Here is a 24,203-nt window from a genome sequence, read left to right as displayed (position 1 = left end):
CAGGCGTGTAGATGTCGGGTGACCTCCTCCTCCTTCTCTTCCTCCTCCTCTTCCTCCTCTTCCTCCTCCTCTTCCTCCTCCTCTGCTGCGTCTGGCCGGTTTCGGGTGGATATTGATCACGCCCCAATAACTATGTATCACATGATCTCTCTCTGCGATATTTGCAGCTGTGTGATGTAAAGGTTTCTGCAATCGATGAACTTTCCTCATGTTATTCGGCTATATATGAAGCCACCCCCACACCTAACAACGGGACGCCAATGAGTCACAGGAGCGCAATCCAACTGGCCGCCAACTGGAACGACTGAACCGAGAGCCACGCGGCTCATTATTCGATGTCATCTGTGCTGGGAAGAGTCTAATAGGAAATCTCCTGTCTGCTCTGAGGATTACAGTGACGTTCCGCCCAAAACCGACGTCAGCCATAGGAGGACGTTACAGAGGTTCGATGGTTTATTGAGCCCACCTACATCGTTCCTCGTCATGCCCTGACGAAGGAGCCCCCAGAATGCATGATCTGATCGATTATTTGGAATGGAATGGTGCGGCATTCATCCCTTCAACGAGCCAAGGTGACCCTAGAAGCAGCGCAGCGAGCCCAGCATTCACATGCATTGGTACTAGCACTGTGACATTGGATGACAGAGGGGGTCTAGCTATATAATTGGCCGAACGTTCCAAGCATTCACCCACCCTTGACGAACTCTGCTGGTATCTTTCGCAATACAGTGATTTCCTATCAGCGTCGGCTCCATCTAGAGGCCATCATGCGGTATTTTTACTGAAATAGCTCAACCAGAAAAAATACCCCATTGTGGCCACTAGTTGGAGCCGACGAGCCAACCTCCAGCTTTCCTTAGCAGGACCACAAACCTCGGCTGCTTTGTCGGGTTTTAGTTGAGGAAGATCGCATTCGACGTACGGAATGGTCGGTCTGTAGGACACATTCTGGGGGGGGGGGATAAATCCACACCGCTGTGACTGCTCAACAAATGGATGACGTAGGAGGGTCTGCGCTCCTGAGGACCCAAGAGCTTTCTGAGGTCAGGTCTTTGAAGACTGCCCACTTCACGGTCTAATTTGCCTCCTTATGTGCCCCTCCCCCATCCAACACCCAGGCAGTAAAGCAGCCCCATGGGCAGCTATGGAGGTCACTACGCCAATAATTTCAACATTCGGGTTAAGCCAGTCCTCCTGTATGGGGTCCAGGCCAGCAGAGGGGCCCAGGCAGCTGGGTGAATCAGATGTGGGCAGGGAAGGAGATCAGCACGGGGGGGAGGGGCAATTACTAGAACCGATCCCCCGTAGGGCTCTCTGCAGCAGCTGAAAGCCAGCGGGAGGGAGAGGAGAAGAAGCCGGATTTCAACTGCTGCAGAGAGAGCAAAACAGGGTATCGGTTCCAGTAATTTCCCCCCCCCCCGTGCCGATCTCCTTCCCTGCCCACATCTGATTCACCCAGCTCCTCCCCTGAAGGGCTCTCTCTGCTGCAGCTGAAAGCCGGCTTCTCCTCCTCCCCTCCTGCTGGATTTCAGCTGCTGCAGAGAGAGCCCAACAGGGGATCGGTTCCAGTAATTGCCCCCCATGCTGATCTCCCTCCCTGCCCACATCTGATTCACCCAGCTCCTCCCCTAAAGGGCTCTCTCTGCAGCAGCTGAAAGCCGGATTCTCCTCCTCTCCCTCCCGCTGGATTTCAGTTGCTGCAGAGAGAGCCATACAGGGGATGAGTTCCAGTAACTGTTGTCCCCACCCTCCCCAGCTGCGCCCATCACCCTCCCTGTGCACCATACATTTCCCCTTGCTGCCCAGCCCCCCCCTTATGTTCCCCCCCCCGTGTGCCCCCATCCCCGCAGTGCTGCCGGCTTCCCTCTTCTCCTTCCAATCAGGAGCTGCCAGCACACAGTAGGATCCTTCAGGATGCAGAGTGGGGGAAGGGTCTGGTAAATATGGCACATTTACCAGCCCCTTCGTTTTCTTGAATGAACACAATGAGAGATGAGGTACTGATCACTCACTGTGTTCGTTCATAGCTGAAGCATTGTAAACTAGCAGGAGGGGAGAGGGAACATTTTTAGGGCTACTTAGGGGTAGGCTGAAATTTAACTTTTTTAACTGATCACTTGCTGTGTTCATTCATAGATGAAGCATAGTAAACTAGCAGAGTGTATGGGGCCCCATGGTTTCTAACAGCAGCCACCATAGCAAGCAGCTTCCTATGACGGCACATACAAAAGAGGAGGAGCCGTGTGTGCTGGGGGGCGGGACCCGAGAAAAGGAGGTTCAGGGTTGCAGTATACGCACCTATGTTCATCCCGCTCTGGTCCCGGCACCATGATCCCCTGTGTCAGCCAGAAGCAGCTTCAGGGGAGAAGAAAGCACACTCCAACAAGGGCTAGGATTTCTGGGAGTGGTGACATCACCCATAGGCTTCCATGCCCCAGCCATTGTCAGCGCTCCCTCTTCTCCCCTGCAGCTGCCACTGACTGATACCCAGGGAACTGGATCACAAGCCTGGGCACAAGCTTGGGCACTCCCTACCCTCCCCTGCAGCTGCCAATGACTGATACATAGGGAACCGGATCACAAGCCTGGGTACTCCCTCCCCTGCAGCTACCAATGACTGATACATAGGGAACCGGATCACAAGCCTGGGCACTCCCTCTTCTCCCCTGCAGATGCCACTGACTGATACCCAGGGAACTGGATCGCAAGCCTGGGCACTCCCTCTTCTCCCCTGCAGATGCCACTGACTGATACCCAGGGAACTGGATCGCAAGCCTGGGCACTCCCTTCCCTCCCCTGCAACTGCTGCTGACTGATACCCAGGGAACTGGATCACAAGCCTGGGCACTCCCTCCCCTCCCCTGCAGCTGCCACTGACTGATACATAGGGAACCAGATCACAAGCCTGGGTACTCCCTCCCCTCCCCTGCAGCTGCCACTGACTGATACATAGGGAGAACCGGATCACAAGCCTGGGTACTCCCTCTTCTTCCCTGCAGCTCTCACTGACTGATACCTGGGGAACTGGATCACAAGCCTGGGCACTCCCTCCTCCCGCTGCAGATGCCACTGACTGATACCCAGGGAACTGGACCGCAAGCCTGGGGCCTCCCTTCCCTCCCCTGCAGCTCCCACTGACTGATACCTGGGGAACCAGATCACAAGCCCGGGCACTCCCTCCCCCCTGCAGCTGCCAATGACTGATACCCAAGGAGCCAGATCACAAGCCTGGGCACTCCCTCCTCTCCCCTGCAGCTGCCACTGACTGACACACGGGATCATGTTACCAGACCAGAGCGGGCTGAAAATAGGTAAGTATATGCATTTTTATACAGGTTTTTCAGCATAGGTAGCAGGAGGGGGAGGGGACATATTTATGGCTAGCTAGAGGCAGGCTGAAATTTTACTTTTTTTTTTTTATAAGTGGAGGGATTTTACTTTAATATGTTGATTTCCTATGAGCAGCAGCTCCATCTAGTGGCCATAATGTGGTACTTTCCTGATTTAAATATTTCAGGGGAAAAAAAAGAATTATGGCCACTAGATGGAGCTGATGCTCATAGGAAATTTGAAGCAAAATACAGTCATAGTTTGTGATCACTGGACAAACGCTAGTGACATTCGTCCGACGAATTTTTGATCAACAGATCCCTTAGTGTCTGCTTGTCCAGAACAATAAAGTTACACCTATGTTGAACTTTAACAAAATGCCACCAGCTTTTTGTCATTTGAATGATCTTCTCTTGTAAGCTCCCTTTTGGTTTCTTTAATATTCCATCTGTACAAAAAAAAAAAAGATCCTGCCAGGCATCCAGTGAGCTGGTAACTTCCTGTGCTCAGGAGCGGACTGACAACTCATGGGGCTCCCGGGCAATAGGGGATCATGGGGCCCCTGTGTCCTTGCCCAAACTCAAAAAAGCCTATGAAAAAGGTACCAGGGGCATCTCATGGGGCCCCCCACTGACCACGGGCCCTCAATAGGGGATCTTGGGGCCCCTGTGTCCTTGCCCATACTCAAAAAAAGCCTATGAAAAAGGTACCAGGGGCATCTCATGGGGCCCCCTTCTGACCCCGGGCCCTCAGGCAGTGCCAGAGTTTCCAAATGGTCAGTCCACCCCTGCCTGTGCTGCACTTTTATCAGTTACATTGTTCCCAACTCCCTCTGAGGCAGGGGCGGACTGACCATTTGGAAACTCAGGCACTGCCCGAGGGCCTGGGGTCAGTAGGGGGCCCCATGAGATGCCCCTGGTACCTTATTCATAGGCTTTTTTGAGTTTGGGAAAGGACACAGGGGCCCCATGATACCCTATTGAGGGCCCGGGGTCAGTAGGGGGCCCCATGAGATGCCCCTGGTACCTTATTCATAGGCTTTTTTGAGTTTGGGCAAGGACACAGGGGCCCCAAGATCCCCTATTGAGGGCCCGGGGTCAGTAGGGGGCCCCATGAGATGCCCCTGGTACCTTTTTCATAGGCTTTTTTTGAGTTTGGGCAAGGACACAGGGGCCCCATGATCCCCTATTGAGGGCCCGGGGTCAGTAGGGGGCCCCATAAGATGCCCCTGGTACCTATTTCATAGGCTTTTTTTGAGTTTGGGCAAGGACACAGGGGCCCCATGATCCCCTCTTGCCCGGGGGCCCCATGAGTTGTCAGTCCGCCCCTGCTCTGAGGACTACAGAACTACCCCCCTTCTATGTTATGGACAGCAGCAGAGGGGCGGAGTCCTGTGGTCCTATCCTGATACAGTACAGTCAGTGAGCGTTGTCACCCCAGGACAGGAAGTGTGTTACTGGCAGGATCACCGGGGAAAACAAAGGAGAAAAAAACCCTGAAAAAAGAAAACTAATGCAGCTTTCGTATCTAAGGTAAGCTGCAATATATGACGTTGTTGTTTTAGAGTTTAGATGTGCATAAAAAAAAAAAAAACGTTGTCGCGTGCGTCCAGCGCGACGCAATGATCAGACCAGGGGCGGACTGACCATTTGGGAACTCGGGCACTGCCCGAGGGCCTAGGGTCAGTAGGGGGCCCCATGAGATGCCCCTGGTACCTTTCATAGGCTTTTTTGGGTGTGGTTTGAGTGAGGACACAGGGGCCCCATGATCCCCTATTGCCCGGGGGCCCCATGAGTTGTCAGTCCGCCCCTGGATCAGACCCGAAAGGGGCGAACGTTCTTCTGCCGATGCGACGCCACGGTCACATGATGCCCGGTGCTCAGTCAGCCGGCGTTCCTGAAGTGCCGCGGACAGCCGCCATCCCTCTGAGTAATCGGTCCTGACGGGGCCCCGTCTTCCCAGCCGCACCCGCGCTGATTGAACCCGACAGGAGTTCCTACTGACTTACAAATACGCCGCGCTCCAAGGATGCGTGAGAGGCGACTGGAGGAGGGGAGGAGTGGGGGCACATACATAGAACAAGGCTTTCCTCCCTTCTACCCAGATCGCAGGGGCCCCCCGGGGCCAGTCAGGGGACGCTCAAGCTTGAAGAAATCACAGACGACAGCTCCGAGCACAAAGTGGAAAATTCAATTTGTTTCCCTCTTCTTTGCTCTCCTGCTGTCTGTACCTGCGGGTGACACCGGCCTTTCCTGCGCCGCGTCCGTCTGGCCCCCCACTGCACATCGCCCCCCAGAATGAGAAGAGAAAATATATTTATATTCCCAGACAGACCCCCCCCCCCCCCACGATCATTACTGACATTTATCATTGGGGAGATATATCTTCAGACAGCCAAACCCGTCACTAAATATCACTTTAATATCTGAAAGATGAAGGTTAATCCTATATTTTACCTTCCCTCCCCCTTCCCCTCCCCCACACATCAACATGATAATGACATTGTTAACTAAAACCTGCTTTCATTACATACCCTACTTTAGACCAGGTGATATGATCACTGGGACTCTGTGCTTCTCTATGAAATGCAAGCAGATCATGGCTGGTGGGAGGGGCCAGAAGGGGGACTGTACATAGCTTCCTGGATGCATCACAGCACCCTGCCTCACTACTCCTCTAAAGAGGCCTCAGTCCTGATGATATCGCTGGCTCTTGGGAGGAGTTATGCATGGTAACGCCCATATGTGATGCTGAGCCTCCATGATTGAAAGAAATGAAATCCAAAAAATGGAAGGGGTGGGGCCAGAGGCAGTCAGGATGGGGAGGAAAGTGCTAGATGATGCTGGACGTCCTCCAGCCAGGAAATGAGGCGGAGCTCTCTCTGACTGGCTGCAGCTTCTAATGTACATTGTGAGAAGCTCTCAGTGTGCAGTGACATCAGAGGAAGCCATTCCAGTCCAGAGGAGGAGCCGGTACACCTGTGCAGGAGTGAAGGGGAGGAGCTGGCACACCTGTGCAAGACTGGAGGGGAGGAGCCGGTACAACTGTGCAAGACTGAAGGGGAGGAGCCAGTACACCTGTGCAAGACTGAAGGGGAGGAGCCGGTACACCTGTGCAAGACTGAAGGGGAGGAGCCGGTACACCTGTGCAAGACTGAAGGGGAGGAGCCGGTACACCTCCGCAAGACTGGAGGGGAGGAGCCGATACACCTGTGCAAGACTGAAGGGGAGGAGCCAGTACACCTGTGCAAGACTGAAGGGGAGGAGCCGGTACACCTGTGCAAGACTGAAGGGGAGGAGCAGGTACACCTGTTTAATACTGAAGGGGTGGAGCTGATACACCTGTGCAGGACTGAAGGGGAGGAGCAGGTACACCTGTGCAGGACTGAAGGGGAGGAGCAGGTACACCTTTGCAAGACTGAAGGGGAGGAGCCAGTACACCTGTGCAAGACTGAAGGGGAGGAGCCAGTACACCTGTGCAAGACTGAAGGGGAGGAGCAGGTACACCTGTGCAGGACTGAAGGGGAGGAGCCGGTACACCTGTGCAGGACTGAAGGGGAGGAGCAGGTACACCTGTGCAAGACTGAAGGGGAGGAGCCAGTACAACTATGCAGGACTGGATGGGAGGAGCCAGTACACCTGTGCAAGACTGAAGGGGAGGATCCAGCACACTTGTGCAAGACTGAAGGTGTAGAAGCAACACCCACAGATTTCCCAGCCATCATGGCTCACACCCTTTCCTGAGAAGAACCAATACCATAATGCATCCACCGGAGCCCCCCCAGAAGAGCTGACCTCTGACCTACCATTATGTTTGGTAAGTCGTTTCCCTCTCTATGGTTGCCAATATTTCTGAACATCTACCTACCTTCTGGATCAGGAGGACAATGATGGGGATCAGCTGGGCCCTCTCATGTTCTAGACTGAACAGGGTTTGGGGCGTCCGAATGAAAACCTTGGTGTAGCCATAAGCCACGTCATCCTGGAAGTCATGCTGATCCATCAGAGCTTTGGTGGCTTCCATGTCGGAGTTCATGAGGTGGTTGGGCCACGTGTATTCACAGGTCATCTTATATCTGTCATGAAGGCAACAACATGAAACATGGGACTTCACAAACCCCTTATAAATGCCATATAGATGGAACAGAACTGTGCAAGGTCATCTACAACATGGACCCCAGTGGCTGGTCCCTCTTGTCCAGAAGGTACAAGTAACAAGGGCCTATGTTTTCAGGCCTTGGGTTTGTGTCAACGGGCAGCTTCAGTTGCCTTTAGGTACATTCTTGTATTGGATATCATATTGAGAAGCTTCTGAGAGCATTCGGAGTCGGGGCATCTGACTAGCAGGTGACCTCCTGGGCTGCATCTTCCTGCTTCAAGCTGCTCTGGACTCCTATGGGGAGAGGAGCAGTTCTGGTGTATACAAAAGCTTATGGAGGAGGAGGCCTTGCAGGCCAGGCTGGAGAACCCTGTATGAAGCTGCTTCCCTGGAGGGTTCCCGGGAGAGATGTACCCAACTAGGAGGAGTCTACAGAGAACACAGTCCTGTGAGTACTAATGACCCTGGGTAGAGGAGAGACTGTAGGGAGACGGATGTGAGGTGCTGCACGTGCTTTCACCTGTGACTACTGCGGACCACCGCTAAATGTGATTGACTACGTGTGTCAAGTGACTTTGTATTGTATGTCCTTGTGATGTGATTGTCTTGCCTTTCCCTGAACAACACCAGTAAGGCGCAGGGAAGTTTTTTATTGCGTGGATATTCCTTTTTTGGGATATAAAGGTCTATGGTCAGGACTGTCATAAGAATGCCTATGGCAAGGAGCAGGGCACAAGATAGCGGAGGCGTTGGCCTCAACCGGTGGGAACGCATTCAATAGGTCTGAAGCAGGGGTAGGACAGGAGTAGGGCAAGGGTAGGGCAGGGGTAGGGAAGGGGTAGGACAAGGGTAGGGCAGGGGTAGGGAAGAGGTAGGACAAGGGTAGCACAAGGGTAGAGCAGGGGTAGAGCAGGGGTTGGACATGGGTAGGGAAGGGCATGGGTGGGGTAGGACATGCGTAGGGAAGGAATAGGACATGGGTAGGGAAGGGCAGGGGTAGGGCAAGGGTAGGGCAGGAGTAGGGAAGGGGTAGGACATGGGTAGGGAAGGAATAGGACATGGGTAGGGAAGGGCAAGGGTAGGGCAGGGGTAGGACAAGGGTAGGGAAGGGGTAGGACATGGGTAGAGAAGGAATAGGACATGGGTAGGGCAAGGGTAGGGCAGGGGTAGGACAAGGGTAGGGAAGGGGTAGGACATGGGTAGGGAAGGGGTAGGACAGGGGTAGGGAAGGCCAGGGGTAGGGCAAGGGTAGGGCGGTGGTAGGACAAGGGTAGAACAGGGGTAGGGAAGGGGTAGGACTAGGGTAGGGAAGGGGTAGGACCAGGGGCGGACTGAAAACTCATGGGGCCCCCAGGCAATATGGAATCATGGGGCCCCTGTGTCCTTGCTCAAACTCAAAAAAGCCTATGAAAAAGGTACCAGGGGCATTTTATGGGGCCCCCTACTGACCCCGGGCCCTCGGCCAGTGCCCGAGTTTCCAAACGGTCAGTCCGCCTCTGGGTAGGACAAGGGTAGGGAAGGGGTAGGACAAGGGTAGGGAAGGGGTATGACAAGGGTAGGGCAGGGATAGGACATGGGGAGGGAAGGGCAGGTGTAGGGCAAGGTACGGCAAGGGTAGGACAAGGGTAGGGAAGGGGTAGGACAAGGGTAGGGAAGGGGTAGGACATGGGGAGGGAAGGGCAGGTGTAGGGCAAGGTACGGCAAGGGTAGGACATGGGTAGGGAAGGGGTAGGACAAGGGTAGGGAAGGGGTAGGACATGGGGAGGGAAGGGCAGGTGTAGGGCAAGGTACGGCAAGGGTAGGACAAGGGTAGGGAAGGGGTAGGACAAGGGTAGGGAAGGGGTAGGACATGGGTAGGGAAGGGGTAGGACAAGGGTAAGGAAGGGGTAGGACATGGGTAGGGAAGGGGTAGGACAAGGGTAGGGAAGGGGTAGGGCAAGGGTAGGGAAGGGGTAGGACAAGGGTAGGGCAGGAATAGGACAAGGGTAGGGAAGGGGTAGGACAAGGGTAGGGCAGGGATAGGACATGGGGAGGGAAGGGCAGGTGTAGGGCAAGGGTACGGTAGGGGTAGGACAAAGGTAGAACGCTGTACCTCTGCAGGAATCTTTCATAGGGCTGCCTGTAGGCAAATCCGGCCCTCCGGACCCGCACGTTCTCCAGGAGCCCCAGATATTCCACCTGATGGAGGCAGCGGCGGTCATCGAACAGCAACGCCGACTTCTGGTCATTGGGTTTAATGCAGCGCACGTAGTACGGCTCCTGGAGGAGGAAGAAGGAGAAGCAAAGACCAATCAGATGGCTGCAAATTTAAAAGGAAGGTCTATTCTCTATTCTGATGTTCAGTACTGAAAACACAAATCCAATCAGGTGTTCACAAAATATATACCACTCGCGGCCAGCAGAGGGCGACCTCCGAACAAGAGTGATAGCATTCCATTCCTAAAGCAGCTCTGAAATAGATCGGAATAGCAGGAGATCAGATTACACTTCTGTGTGACTCAGAGGAGAGACCCACTCCCCTCTCCTCTCATCTGGCATACTCAGTCATACACTGTCCACCAACAAGCAGGCAGGCAGTCTTTGGCCTTACAATAGAAAACATTTCAAATTAGGGGTCTTATTTATAGGAAAAAAATTCTGTGTGAATGTTTTAGAATGTGCACAGCTGTCACAATAATCCCTGTAATGTATCCATGTATGATGTGTGTCATACGTCTTCTCGTGTTTTGGAAGCACAGAGGGAGGGAGGCCTCAATCACAGAGGCAGAGTTTAAGCAGCCACCATCACTTGGTTTGGGTAGGTGATAGCATGAAAACCTGGATCCTACAGGCATCTTTATCAGGGGTGGGCTGAAGGACCTCTAAAGCAGGACACTACCAAATTCTAGTTTGGGCAAAAAGATTTTCCCCATGCCATTACCCCCCCCACCCCCATCCTTAGCATGCATAGTTCTCATCCCTGTCTTCTCCTTAGTCAAGAATTAACACCTAGGGCCCTCTTCTCCTCCTTTCTTTCCTCTGGTGGTGGGTGGTCCTTGATTCTGCACTACGTGATGACGTGTGAGCTCCATTTAAAATAGCCGTACTGTTGTCCTAGTGTCCTGTGATGACCTGCCCAAAGACGGTGGGTCCTTGACACCCTGGGCTGACAGGAAGTAGGCTGTATGATGATGTGTGCCAATAAAGACCAATGGCAGCAGCATCACCTTTTTTCATCCCTGTCTTCTCCTTAGTCAAGAAGAAACAAGGTGGTCCTTGCTTCTGCACTACGTGATGACATGTGAGCTCCATTTACTACAGTCGTACTGTTGTCCTAGTGTTCTGTGATGACATGCCCAAAGAGGATGGGTCCCTGACTCCCTGGGCTCACCGGAAGTAGACTGTATGACGATGTGTGCCAATAAAGACCATCAGCAGCACCTTTTTTTCATCCCTGTTTTCTCTTTAGTCAAGAAGTAACAAGGTGCTCCTTGCTTCTGCACTACGTGATGACGTGTGAGCACCATTTATTACAGCGGTACTGTGGTCCCAGTATCCTGTGATGACATGCCCAAAGAGGGCGGGTCCTTGACACCCTGGGCTCACCAGAAGTAGGCTGAATGATGATGTGCTCCAATAAAGACCAGCGGCAGCAGCAGCACCTTTTTTTGCATCCCTGTATTCTCCTTAGTCAACAAGTAACATGTGGGGTCCTCTTCTCCTCCTTTCTTTCCTCTGGTGGTGGGTGGTCCTTGCTTCTGCACTACGTGATGACGTGTGAGCTCCATTTATTACTGCGGTACTGTGGTCCCAGTATCCTGTGATCACATGCCCAAAGAGGGATGGTCCTTGACACCCTGGGCACACCGGAAGTAGACTGTATGATGATGTGTGCCAATAAAAACCAGCGGCAGCAGCATCACCTTTTTTCATCCCTGTATTCTCCTTAGTCAAGAAGTAACAAGATAGTCCTTGCTTCTGTACTACGTGATGACGTGTGAGCTCCATTTACTACAGCCGTACTGTTGTCCTAGTGTCCTGTGATGACATGCCCAAAGAGGGTGGGTTGTTGACACCCTGGGCACTCCGGAAGTAGACTGTATGATGATGTGTGCCAATAAAGACCAGTGGCAGCAGCAGCACCTTTTTTTCACCCCTGTATTCTCCTTAGTCAAGAAGTAACATGTGGGGTCTTCTCCTCCTTTTCTTTCCTGTGGTGGTGGGTAATCCTTGCTTCTGCACTACGTGATGACGTGTGAGCACCATTTACTACAACAGTAATGTGGTCCTAGTGTCCTGTGATGACATGCCCAAAGAGGGCGGGTCCTTGACACCCTGGGCTCACCGGAAGTAGGCTGAATGATAATGTGTGTCAATAAAGACCAGCAGCAGCAGCAGGACCTTATTCTAGAGGACGTTGCTGGAGAGGAGGTGAGTGTTGCAGCCAGAGCTGGTTGTTAAATATTCACACTTGCTGGGAAACCGATATTTTATTTCCAACAAAGAACTTGGATTTGGGCTCTAAGGAGATGTGACAGCTGAGCTGCCGTGATACACAGCGAAGAATGAATCCTTCTCTCTCCCCTGATAGTGGTTAAGCCGGTGCGGCTGGCCTGGGCCGCTGGAGTGACAGCAGCGTGGCAGGATAATGGATGTCTGGGTACGGCGGAGACTGGAGACAGGGAGCGCCGTGTGAATTATTTAATACTGGATTGGCAGATGGAGAATTCCTGCCACATTATCACACTTCAAAGGTTCCTTCTTGTCTGTTCTGTCACCTCGGCACCACGTACAGGACCTGGAGACAAGGAAAGGGGGAGGACGCCAAGGCAAGAAGAGGTTATCCGAGGGATGCCAGAGACAAGAAGAGATGAGGGGTACCAGAGACAAGAAGAGATGAGCGAGGGATGCCAGAGACAAGAAGAGATGAGGGGTACCAGAGACAAAAAGAGGTGAGGGACACCTGGGACAAGAAGAGGTGAAGGATGCCTGAGACAAGAGGTGAGGGATACCAGCGACAAGAAGAGATGAGGGATACCAGCGACAAGAAGAGATGAGAGATACCAGCGACAAGAAGAGATGAGAGATACCAGAGACAAGAAGAGGTGAGGGATGCCAGAGACAAGAAGAGGTGAGGGATGCCAGAGACAAGAAGAGGTGAGGGATGCCAGAGACAAGAAGAGATGGGGGATACCAGAGACAAGAAGAGGTGAGGGACACCTGGGACAAGAAGAGGTGAGGGACACCTGGGACAAGAAGAGGTGAGGGACACCTGGGACAAGAGGTGAGGGATACCAGAGAAAAGAGGTGAGGGATGCCAGAGACAAGAAGAGGTGAGGGATGCCAGACACAAGAAGAGGTGAGGGATGCCAGAGACAAGAAGAGATGGGGGATACCAGAGACAAGAAGAGGTGAGGGATGCCAGACACAAGAAGAGGTGAGGGATGCCAGAGACAAGAAGAGGTGAGGGATGCCAGACACAAGAAGAGGTGAGGGATGCCAGAGACAAGAAGAGAGGGATACCAGAGACAAGAAGAGAGGGATGCCAGAGACAAGAAGAGGTGAGGGATGCCAGAGACAAGAAGAAGTGAGGGATGCCAGACACAAGAAGAGGTGAGGGATGCCAGAGACAAGAAGAAGTGAGGGATGCCAGACACAAGAAGAGGTGAGGGATGCCAGAGACAAGAAGAAGTGAGGGATGCCAGAGACAAGAAGAGGTGAGGGATGCCAGACACAAGAAGAGGTGAGGGATGCCAGAGACAAGAAGAAGTGAGGAATGCCAGAGACAAGACGAGGCGAGGGATGCCAGAGACAAGAAGGGGTGAGGGATACCAGAGACAAAAAGTAGAGAAGGATGCCAGACACAAGAAGAGGTGAGGGATGCCAGAGACAAGAAGAGCTGAGGGATTCCATGGTTGTGGCTTTGAAATGGGGGAAACTCCATATTATTCGGCATAGTTTTGGAATGGGGGCAACTCTATATAAAGGGCCATAGTTCTGGAATTGTTCCACCATGAATGTGCCCCTGTGTACAAAGCCAGCTCCATAAAGATATGGTTTGGCCAGTTAGTGTGGAGGAACCTAAGTGTCCTTCACAGAGATCTGACCTCAACCCTACTGACCACCTTTGGGATGAATTGGAACATCGATTGTGAGCCAGGTCTCATCCAACATCAGTACCTGATGTCACAAATGGGCACAAATTCCCAAAAGGACCTTACAAAATCTTGTGGAAAGCCTTCCTAGAAGAGTGAAGGAGGTTATAGCCACAAGGGGGGACAACAGGCTCACATAAGTATGATGGCCGGGTGTCGGCAAACAAGGAAGAGATCTGGGAATCAAGTCTGTATTCAGGAGATCTTTATAGAGCTACCACACATTTCCAAGTGTCATAGAACGTGACCACTCACACGTAGCGTAATGCAGGTCCTTTGTGTGGTTGCCACAATACCTGTCATATGACCTTCCACTATTCTTGGCCATCGTAATCTTTCAGTGAGTAACTGTGACCAGAATAGTACCAATTTCTCTGCCTGACATATATTTGAAATATTACAATTTTGGCCGTGTTCAATATATATATATACAGTTGTGTTCAAAATACTAGCAGTCAGACATCACTAACCGGATCAATCACTGTTTTTGGTAGAAATGATATTTCTACATGGCAAATAATTTCCTAGCAGGTGTAGTAGAGTCATAGAAATCCAACAGACCCGACAGTCATGACATGCATGCTGCTGATTCTGTGTCATTGAATCACTCATTGAAAGGGGCGTGTTCAAAATAATAGCAGTGTGGAGTTCTATTAGTGAGGTCATTCATTCTTTGAAAAACAGGTGGCAATGATTGCCCTTATTTAAGGAAGGAAGGCAGCAAATGTTGGACATGCTGGTTACAGTGCATTTCTCTCTGAAATTCTGAGGAAAATGGGTGGTTCCAGACATTGTTCAGAAGAACAGCGTACCTTGATTAAAAAGTTGATTGGAGAGGGGAAAACATATAAAGAAGTGCAGAAAATGATCGGCTGCTCAGCTAAAATGATGGCAAATGCTTTAAAATGGCAACCAAAACCTGAAAGATGTGGAAGAAAGCGAAAAACTACCATTGGAATGGATAGAAGAATAGCCAAAATGGGGCGGACTCAGCCAACAATCAGCTCCAGGAAGATGAAAGAAGGTGTGACGTTCCCTGTGAGGACTCAGCCAACAATCAGCTCCAGGAAGATGAAAGAAGGTGTGACGTTCCCTGTGAGGACTGTTACAATTAGAAGACGCCGATGTGAAGCCAAGCTATCTGCAAGAAGTCCCCGCAAAGTCCCACTGTTGGGAAAAAGACGTGTGCTGAAGAGGTTACAATCTGCCAAAGAGCACATTGACCGGCCTAAAGAGAAATGACGCAACATTTTGTGGGCTGATGAAAGTAAGATTGTTCTTTTTGGGTCTAGTGGGTGGAGACAGTTTGTCAGACGACCCCCAAACACTGAATTCAAGCCACAGTACACTGTGAAGACCGTGAAGCATGGTGGTGCAAGCATCATGATATGGGGATGTTTCTCATACTACGGTGTTGGGCCTATTTATCGCATACCAGGGATCATGGATCAGTCTGAATCCATCAGAATACTTGAAGAGGTCATGCTGCCTTATGCTGAAGAGGAAATGCCCTTGAAATGGGTGTTCCAACAAGACAAAGACCCCAAACACACCAGTAAACGTGCGACATCTTGGTTCCAGACCAACAAGATGGACGTTATGGAGTGGCCAGCCCAATCCCCGGATCTTCATCCAATAGAAAACTTGTGGGGTGACATCAAAAATGCCGTTTCTGAGGCAAAACCAAGAAATAGAGAAGAACTGTGGAATGTGGTCCAATCATCCTGGGCTGGAATACCTGATCACAGGGGCCAGAAGTTGGGGGACTCCATGCAACACAGATGTACAGCAGTTCTCAGAAACAGTGCGACTACAACCAAATATTCATGAAGTCATTCAAAGGAAAGCAAAATCTTCAAACATTTCTCAGTTTATATAGTGAATGTTGGAGTTTGTAAAGAAGAATACAAACACTGAGATTTTTTTGAACCGTCTAATATTCACTTTTTCTTCCATTTTTTTTAGAGGAACAACACAAATTTGATGTATTTTTCTTCATGTTTTGATTTGGAATAGAATGTGTCGTGTTCCCAATGCATTTGTGTGGATGGAAATAAAAGGATTAGAAGGATTTTGGGCTTTATTCACTTTTTTCAACACACTGCGATTATTTTGAACACAACTGTATATATATATATGTGTATATATATATATATATATATATGTGTGTGTATATATATATATATATATATATATATATATATGTATGTGTGTATATATATATATATATGTATGTGTATATATATATATATATATATATATATATATATATGTATGTGTATATATATATATATATATATATATGTATGTGTATATATATATATATATATATATATATATGTATATGTATATATATATATATATATATGTATATGTATATATATATATATATATATATATATATATATGTATGTATATATATATATATATATATATATATATATATATATGTATATATATATACTGTATGTTGAAATGTGTTTTTTATTACAAAATATATAAAAAATATTTTCAAAAATACATTTTCAAATACACCGTATGTCTTTAAAAATACATTTAATCTACATTTTTGGAATGCATTTATAAATATATGTAAAAATGTTAAAATGACTTTTTTATATGTAAAAAAAAATCTAAAGAATATTTTTCAAAAATATATTTTTAAAAATATTTTTCATATATTTTGTAATATATTAAAAAAACGCATTTCAACATGCAGTATATATATAAATTGAAATATATTTTGAAATAATAATAATTGTAGTATTTCAAATATATGTCAATATATTTGGGAGCATTTTTTTTTTACATATTTAAAATATATTTTTCTTCCATGTGGGCAATGGCAGAGAAATTGGCACTGTTCTGGTCACAGTTACTCACTGAAAGATTACGATGGCCAAGAATAGCGGAAGGTCATACGAAGGGTATTGCGGCAACCGTATTTTAAAAATATATTTCGTATATATTTTTCTTCCATGTGGGTGGATCTACAAATTGAAATATCAACAGGCTTCCAATAGAGGTAGTGAGTCACTGAACACTTTTGGGTCTATTTATGATAAAAATTTGCACAGCCATCACGAATACTCCCCAAAATATTTCTAATATGTGAATTTCCCGATGACTGCCAGCTCCATCTAGTGGGCATAATGTGGTATTTACCTGATCGCAGTACTTCAAGAAAACACCTCATTATGGCCACTAGATGGAGCTGGCGATCGTAGGAAATACACAGATTAGGCGCATTATGGGGATTATTTTTTTATAAATGGATCTAAAAAATTGAAAATAATTGGGGGGGGGGGGGGGGGAAGAAGAGGGGATGTGACTGAATAGTAATGTTGATATTTATGTATTTATGTTTTTTGTTATATATGTTGTAAAAATTTTTATATAAAGGAAAATTAATAATAAAAGAGATAATAAATAACCTAAAAAAAAAAAATATCTAAAAAAATAAAAACAAAAAAAATCAAAAAGGGGCAGACTGGATGGACCTCTTGGACCTTTTCTGCTGCCTCTCTACAATTATCGTCTTCCAGAAGGAAAACACTTTAAATCTCCCAGTTGGTTGACTCGTCGGGTTCTCCATCCCACCCCCGAGTAGACGGCAATCTTGACGCCGCCAAAAGCTTCTACTTCAGCCTCTTGAAGAGATTTGCAATTTTCTGTGAGAGGTAAGAAGAAGAGGGCAGCGAGAACATTAGCCGTTTCTCAGCTCCGAGCGGCTCCTGAGTCTTCCTCTATAAATAGTCGGGAGTGCCAGACGCGTCTTCCCAAAGCCGACATCCTGCAAAGCGCCACCGAGAGAAGACGCATCCCGCCGCGGCTCATTAGAAGACCCGTGGGACGCCGGGACCATCGATATCTCCAGCCTCTCCAAAAGCCACGTGAGCGTTCTTCCAGGGGTGGACTGACCATTTGAGCACTCGGGCACTGCCCGAGGGCCCGGGTTCAGTAGGGGGCCCGATGAGATGCCCCTGGTACCTTTCATTGGCTTTTTCATAGGCTTTTTTGGGTATGGGCCCCATGATCCCCTATTGCCCGGGGGCCCCATGACTTGTCAGTCCGCCCCTGTGCTCCTCTCTTTAAAGTGGAGCTCCGGGGGAACAGACGATCAAACAGGATTGTTCATTCTGCTCGGCCCGTCTTGTGATTTAGACTCCCCTGCCAGATGGTATAGCCAGGTCGATCACCTTTCTATTCTTTTCCACTGTGAGCTGTCTGCTGGGACACGTTTATTGGCTGGGATGAATTATCGTCCTATGAGATAAGAGTCTTCTTTAACCCCCCCCCTTCCCCTTCTCCTCCCTCCCCTTCCCCCCCCCCCCATACCGATCTGCAGGTCTGTAGAGTGATCTCTCCATAGAAAGGTCTCTGGAGGCTGGATGGGGAACGCTCAGCCTTCGGATGCCTTCCTGGCTCAATCCTTGTCAATGTCTTATTGATTATTGAAGGCACCTAACCAGGGGCGGACTGACAACTCATGGGGCCCCCGGGCAATAGGGGATCATGGGGCCCCTGTGTCCTCACCCACACTCAAACCACACCCAAAAAAGCCTACAAAAGGTACCAGGGGCATCTCATGGGGCCCACTACTGACCCAGGGCCCAAGGGCAGTGCCCGAGTTTCCGAATGGTCAGTCCGCCTCTGCACCTAACCTACACACAGGGGATCAATACATTCCGATCAATCAGCTGCACCACTCCAAGCAATTCGCCTTCAATCCAGAGGTTTTCCCCCCGCAGTACTATTTTTCAGCCACTAAATGTCCTCAGTCTAACGTCTAGTATCAGTCAACCTGCTTCCTCTGAGCCCAGGTCATCATAGATCCACCTTCAGCCTGTGGCCAGACCCCTGGTGCCCTTCTTGTGACCCAGAGGAAACTTGCAACCCTTTGGCACTTTCTGTGCTGCCCTAGGCCTCCTGCAGACACTAATATATTTTTCCCTATTGTCTTCTTATAGCGGTGATCTCTAGCAGTCTCACAAATTGGGTCTCCAGTCTATGTCTCCTGAAACGTGTTCCCAGTCTCCAACAACTCCTATAACATGTTCCCAGCCTCTGACCCTCTCCTGTACTATGTCTGCAGTCTCTGACCATCTCCTGTACTATGTCTGCAGTCTCTGACCATCTCCTGTACTATGTCTGCAGTCTCTGACCATCTCCTGTAGTATGTCTGCAGTCTCTGACCGTCTCCTGTAGTATGTCTGCAGTCTCTGACCGTCTCCTGTAGTATGTCTGCAGTCTCTGACCGTCTCCTGTAGTATGTCTGCAGTCTCTGACCATCTCCTGTACTATGTCTGCAGTCTCTGACCGTCTCCTGTAGTATGTCTGCAGTCTCTGACCGTCTCCTGTAGTATGTCTGCAGTCTCTGACCGTCTACTGTAGTATGTCTGCAGTCTCTAACCATCTCCTGTAGTATGTCTGCAGTCTCTGACTGTCTCCTGTAGTATGTCTGCAGTCTCTGACTATCTCCTGTACTATGTCTGCAGTCTCTGACCATCTCCTGTAGTATGTCTGCAGTCTCTAATAGTCTCCTGTAGTATGTCTGCAGTCTCTGACCGTCTCCTGTACTATGTCTGCAGTCTCTGACCGTCTCCTGTACTATGTCTGTAGTCTCTGACCATCTCCTGTACTATGTCTGCAGTCTCTGACCATCTCCTGTACTGTGTCTGTAGTCTCTGACCATCTCCTGTACTGTGTCTGCAGTCCCTGACTATCTCCTGTACTATGTCTGCAGTCTCTGACCATCTCCTGTACTATGTCTGCAGTCTCTGACCATCTCCTGTACTATGTCTGTAGTCTCTGACCATCTCCTGTACTATGTCTGCAGTCTCTGACCATCTCCTGTACTATGTCTGTAGTCTCTGACCATCTCCTGTACTATGTCTGTAGTCTCTGACCGTCTCCTTACTATGTCTGCAGTCTCTGACCATCTCCTGTACTATGTCTGTAGTCTCTGACCATCTCCTGTACTATGTCTGCAGTCTCTGACCATCTCCTGTAGTATGTCTTAAAGATATGTACGTCTTTGTATGAGATACAATATAACAATTCTAGAGATCACTTGGGGTGGTAGAGTCCATCAAGTTGGATTTCTTCCAAAAGATAGCCTGGTCAGGAAGAGGAGGGGAAATCCTCTGGCAGGGTTGGGTTGTCCATGTACCACAAGGACTCGGACCCTCTGAATTTTTTCCTTGTTTCTTTTAGGCTTGAGTCAGCCTCTACTCACAGTAGTCACATTGATCTCTAGGGGGTGGGGGGGGGGGGTTTAGGGCTTACCTTGCAGGCCAGGTTCTCGGCTAGTGACACCATGGAGTTCTTGAAGAGCGTAGCAGCTGTCAGGGGTCTCTTGGTCACCTCGCTGATACTCAACTGTCCATCCGGCCACATGTCCTTCAGAACGGGGTCTTTGCTGGAAGAGAGGACAGGCTTAGAACCAATCACACCACAATACCTATAGTAGCAATACTATCCACTCATCTTGGACCAAGTATGGATGTGCCTTGCCTGGCCAATTGAAGTAGAAGCTGGAAATCACTGTAGTAGACGCCACTACTACACCACTACTACAGTGATCTCCATTAGCTTCTGGGTCCCAAAAGTACATCCCAGGTAGACCAAAGCAAAAGGGGAGCAGTTTTTTTTTTTTTAAGAAAGCAGCCACAGCCTGAGTAGAAAAGCCTGTCGCAGCCAGCATGCTGTGGAGATGCACCCCTGTTGTATGAAAGCAGTGGTCTCTCTACAGAGGTCCAACTTGCTCCCTGGTGAGTCAAACCTACAACTTTGTCTACTGAGGAGAGCAGAGCAGTCACTCTCTATGTACAGCACCTTGAAGAAGTCTCCTCCCCCACCTTGAAATGCCCCCCCCCCATGTTGTCAATTTACAATGTATTCCCCTCCCCCCTGAAATGTCCCCCGTGTTGTCATGTTACAATGTATCCCCCCCCCACGTTGTCATGTTACAATGTATCTATTGGGATTGGATGTGATGGACCGACACAAAGTGGCACATAATTGTGAAGTGGAAGGAAAATGAGAAATGGTTTCCAACATTTGTGACCAATAAATCTGTGAAAAGTGTGGCGGCATTTGTATTCGGCCCCCCCGGAGTCAATACTTTTTAGGACCCCCTTTGGCTGCAATTCCAGCTGCAAGTCTTTTTGGGGATGTCTCTTTGCACATCTAGAGAGGGACATTTCTGCCCGTTCTTCTTTGCAGAATCCCTCAAGCTCTGTCAGATTGGATGGAGAGCGTCTGGGAACAGCAATTTTCAGGTCTGGCCACAGATTCTCCATTGGATTTGGGTCTGGACTGTGACTGGGCCATTCTAACACATGAAGATGCTTTGATCGGAACCATTCCATTGTAGCTCTGGCTGGATATTTCGGGTCGTTGTCCTGCTGGAAGGGGAACCTCCGCCCCGGTCTCAGGTCTTCTGCAGACTCTAACAGGTTTTCTTCTAAGATCGCCCTGTATTTGGCTCCATCCATCTTCCCATCAACTCTGACCAGCTTCCCTGTCCCTGCTGAAGAAAAGCATCCCTACCACATTATGCTGCCACCACCATGTTTCACGATGGGGATGGTGTGTTCAGGATGATGTGCAGTGTTAGTTTTCCCCCACACATCGCGTTTTGATTTTAGGCCAAAAAGTTGAATTTTGGTCTCCTCTGACCAGAGCCCCTTCTTCCACATGTTTGCTGTGTCCTCCACATGGCTTCTCGCAAACTGCAAACGGGACTTCTTATGGCTTTTTTTCAACACTGGCTTTCTTCTTGTCACTCTTCCATGAAGGCCAGATTTGTGGAGTGCACAACTAATAGTTGTCCTGAGGACAGATTCTCCCACCTGAGCTGTGGATCTCTGAAGCTCCTCCAGACTTCCCATGGGCCTCTTGGCTGCTTCTCTTGATGAATGTTCTCCTTGCTCGGCCTGTCAGTTTAGGTGGACGGCCATGTCTTGGTAGGTTTGCAGTTGTGCCGTACTCTTTCCATTTTCGGATGATGGATTGAAGAGTGTCTAGTGTAGTTTTCTAAGCTTGAGTTTTTTTTATAACCTAACCCTGCTTTAAACTTCTCCACAACTTTATCCCTGACCTGTCTGGTGTGTTCCTTGGCCTTCATGATGCTGTTTGTTCACTAATGTTCTCTAACAAACCTCTGAGGGCTTCAAGGAACAACTGTATTTATACTGAGATCACATGACACACAGGTGGACTCTATTTACTAATGAAGTGACTTCTGAAGGCAATTGGTTCCACTAGATTATAGTTAGGGATATCAGAGTAAAGGGGGCTGAAAACAAATGCCGCCACACTTTTCAGATATTTATTTATAAAAAATGTTGAAAACCATTTCTCATTTTCCTTCCACTTCACAATTATGTGCCACTTTGTGTTGGTCTATCACATCCAATCCCAATAAATACATTTACATTTTTGGTTGTAACATGACAAAATATGGAACATTTCAAGGGGGGGGGAGGGTGTACATCATCAGCACAGCCTTAGTTCTCCATGTTGGGGCCCCTCTTGGATCTATCTGGCCCTCTTTAGCAGGTACCAGGTGTACATCAGTAGCACAGCCTCGGTTCTTCATATTGGGGCCCCTCTTGGATCTATATAGCCCTGTATAGTAGGTACCAGGTGCACATCAGCAGCACAGCCTCGGTTCTCCATGTTGGGGCTCCTCTTGGATCTATCTGGCCCTCTTTAGTAAGTACCAGGTGTACACCAGCAGCACAGCCTCGGTTCTCCATGTTGGGGCTCCTCTTGGATCTATCTGGCCCTCTTTAGTAAGTACCAGGTGTACACCAGCAGCACAGCCTCGGTTCTCCATCTTGGGGCCCCTCTTGGATCTATCTGGCCCTCTTTAGCAGGTACCAGGTGTACATCAGTAGCACAGCCTCGGTTCTTCATATTGGGGCCCCTCTTGGATCTATATAGCCCTGTATAGTAGGTACCAGGTGCACATCAGCAGCACAGCCTCGGTTCTCCATGTTGGGGCTCCTCTTGGATCTATCTGGCCCTCTTTAGTAAGTACCAGGTGTACATCAGCAGCACAGCCTCGGTTCTCCATGTTGGGGCTCCTCTTGGATCTATCTGGCCCTCTTTAGTAAGTACCAGGTGTACACCAGCAGCACAGCCTCGGTTCTCCATCTCGGGGCCCCTCTTGGATCTATCTGGCCCTCTTTAGCAGGTACCAGGTGTACATCAGCAGCACAGCCTCGGTTCTCCATCTTGGGGCCCCTCTTGGATCTATCTGGCCCTCTTTAGCAGGTACCAGGTGTACATCAGCAGCACAGCCTCGGTTCTCCATGTTGGGTCCCCTCTTGGATCTATCTGGCCCTCTTTAGTAGGTACCAGGTGTACATCAGTAGCACAGCCTTGGTTCTCCATGTTGGGGCCCCTCTTGGATTTATCTGGCCCTCTTTAGTAGGTACCAGGTGTACACCAGCAGCACAGCCTCAGTTCTCCGTGTTGGGGCCCCTCTTGGATCTATCTGGCCCTCTGTAGTAAGTACCAGGTGTACATCAGCAGCACAGCTAAAGTTCTCCATGTTGGGGCCTCTCTTAGATCTATCAAGCCCTCTTTAGTAGGTAGCAGGTATACACCAGCAGCACAGCCTTGGTTCTCCTTGTTGGGACCCCTCTTGGATCTATCTGGCCCTCTATTTAGTAGACACCAGATGCATGTGTAGCCACGTGCTGGACTACAGCAATATGGAGGAAGAAGACATTGCCTTTTATTCTACTCTTCCTCTACTGAGATGTTGTGCTGCACTATTCTCCTCCGGCCAGCAAGAGGAGAGCTCAAGCCAAGCAAGCCCATAGACTTCTAAGCAGAGCACTGCGAATGCTGGGAGTTGTGGTTTGAGATGACAGCTTCTGTTCTCCATGTTGGGGCCCCTCTTGGATCTGTCTGGACCTCTGTAGTAAGTACCAGGTGTACATCAGCAGCAAAGCTAAAGTTCTCCATGTTGGGGCCCTTCTTGGATCTATCTAGCCCTCTTTAGGAGGTACCAGGTGTACATCAGTAGCGCAGCTAGCGTTCTTCATGTTGGGGCCCCTCTTGGATCTATCTAGTCCTCTTTAGTAGGTACAAGGTGCACATCAGCAGCACAGCCTTGGTTCTCCATATTGGAGCCCCTCTTGGATCTATTTGGCTCTCTTTAGTAGGTACCAGGTGTATATCAGCAACACAGCTAGGGTTCTGCATGTTGGGGCCCCTCTTGGATCTATCTAGCCCTCTTTAGGAGGTACCAGGTGTACATCAGTAGCGCAGCTAGCGTTCTTCATGTTGGGGCCCCTCTTGGATCTATCTAGTCCTCTTTAGTAGGTACAAGGTGCACATCAGCAGCACAGCCTTGGTTCTCCATATTGGAGCCCCTCTTGGATCTATTTGGCTCTCTTTAGTAGGTACCAGGTGTATATCAGCAACACAGCTAGGGTTCTGCATGTTGGGGCCCCTCTTGGATCTATCTGGCCCTCTTTAGTAGACACCAGATGCATGTGTAGCCAGGTGCTGGACTACAGCAATATGGAGGAAGAAGACATTACCTTTTATTCTACTCTTCCTCTACTGAGATGTTGTGTTCCACTATTCTCCTCCGGCCAGCAAGGGGAGAGCTCCAGC

At 49.3% G+C, this 24,203-nt stretch overlaps 1 protein-coding gene across 1 annotated transcript in view; it reads right to left on the bottom strand.

Annotated features, from left to right (window-relative positions):
* Nucleotides 1–24,203, bottom strand: part of LOC149431137 (unconventional myosin-Ig-like) — a gene marked incomplete at its 3' end in the record, with an annotated part of 120,525 nt that overhangs the window by 43,517 nt on the left and 52,805 nt on the right. The window contains exons 8-10 of the mRNA XM_089665874.1: nucleotides 19,851–19,983; nucleotides 9,521–9,687; nucleotides 7,198–7,405 (exon numbers count right to left, since the gene is read on the bottom strand). Of these exons, the coding sequence (XP_089522000.1) occupies nucleotides 7,198–7,405; nucleotides 9,521–9,687; nucleotides 19,851–19,983 (508 nt within the window). The remainder of the gene's footprint in view (nucleotides 1–7,197; nucleotides 7,406–9,520; nucleotides 9,688–19,850; nucleotides 19,984–24,203) is intronic.

The sequence above is a fragment of the Staurois parvus genome, unplaced genomic scaffold (genome assembly GCF_062004578.1).
Source record: "Staurois parvus isolate SC_StPar_1 unplaced genomic scaffold, SC_StPar_1.0 ptg002390l, whole genome shotgun sequence".
NCBI classification, from domain to species: Eukaryota; Metazoa; Chordata; class Amphibia; order Anura; family Ranidae; genus Staurois; species Staurois parvus.
This window is presented reverse-complemented; position numbering and strand designations above follow the sequence as displayed.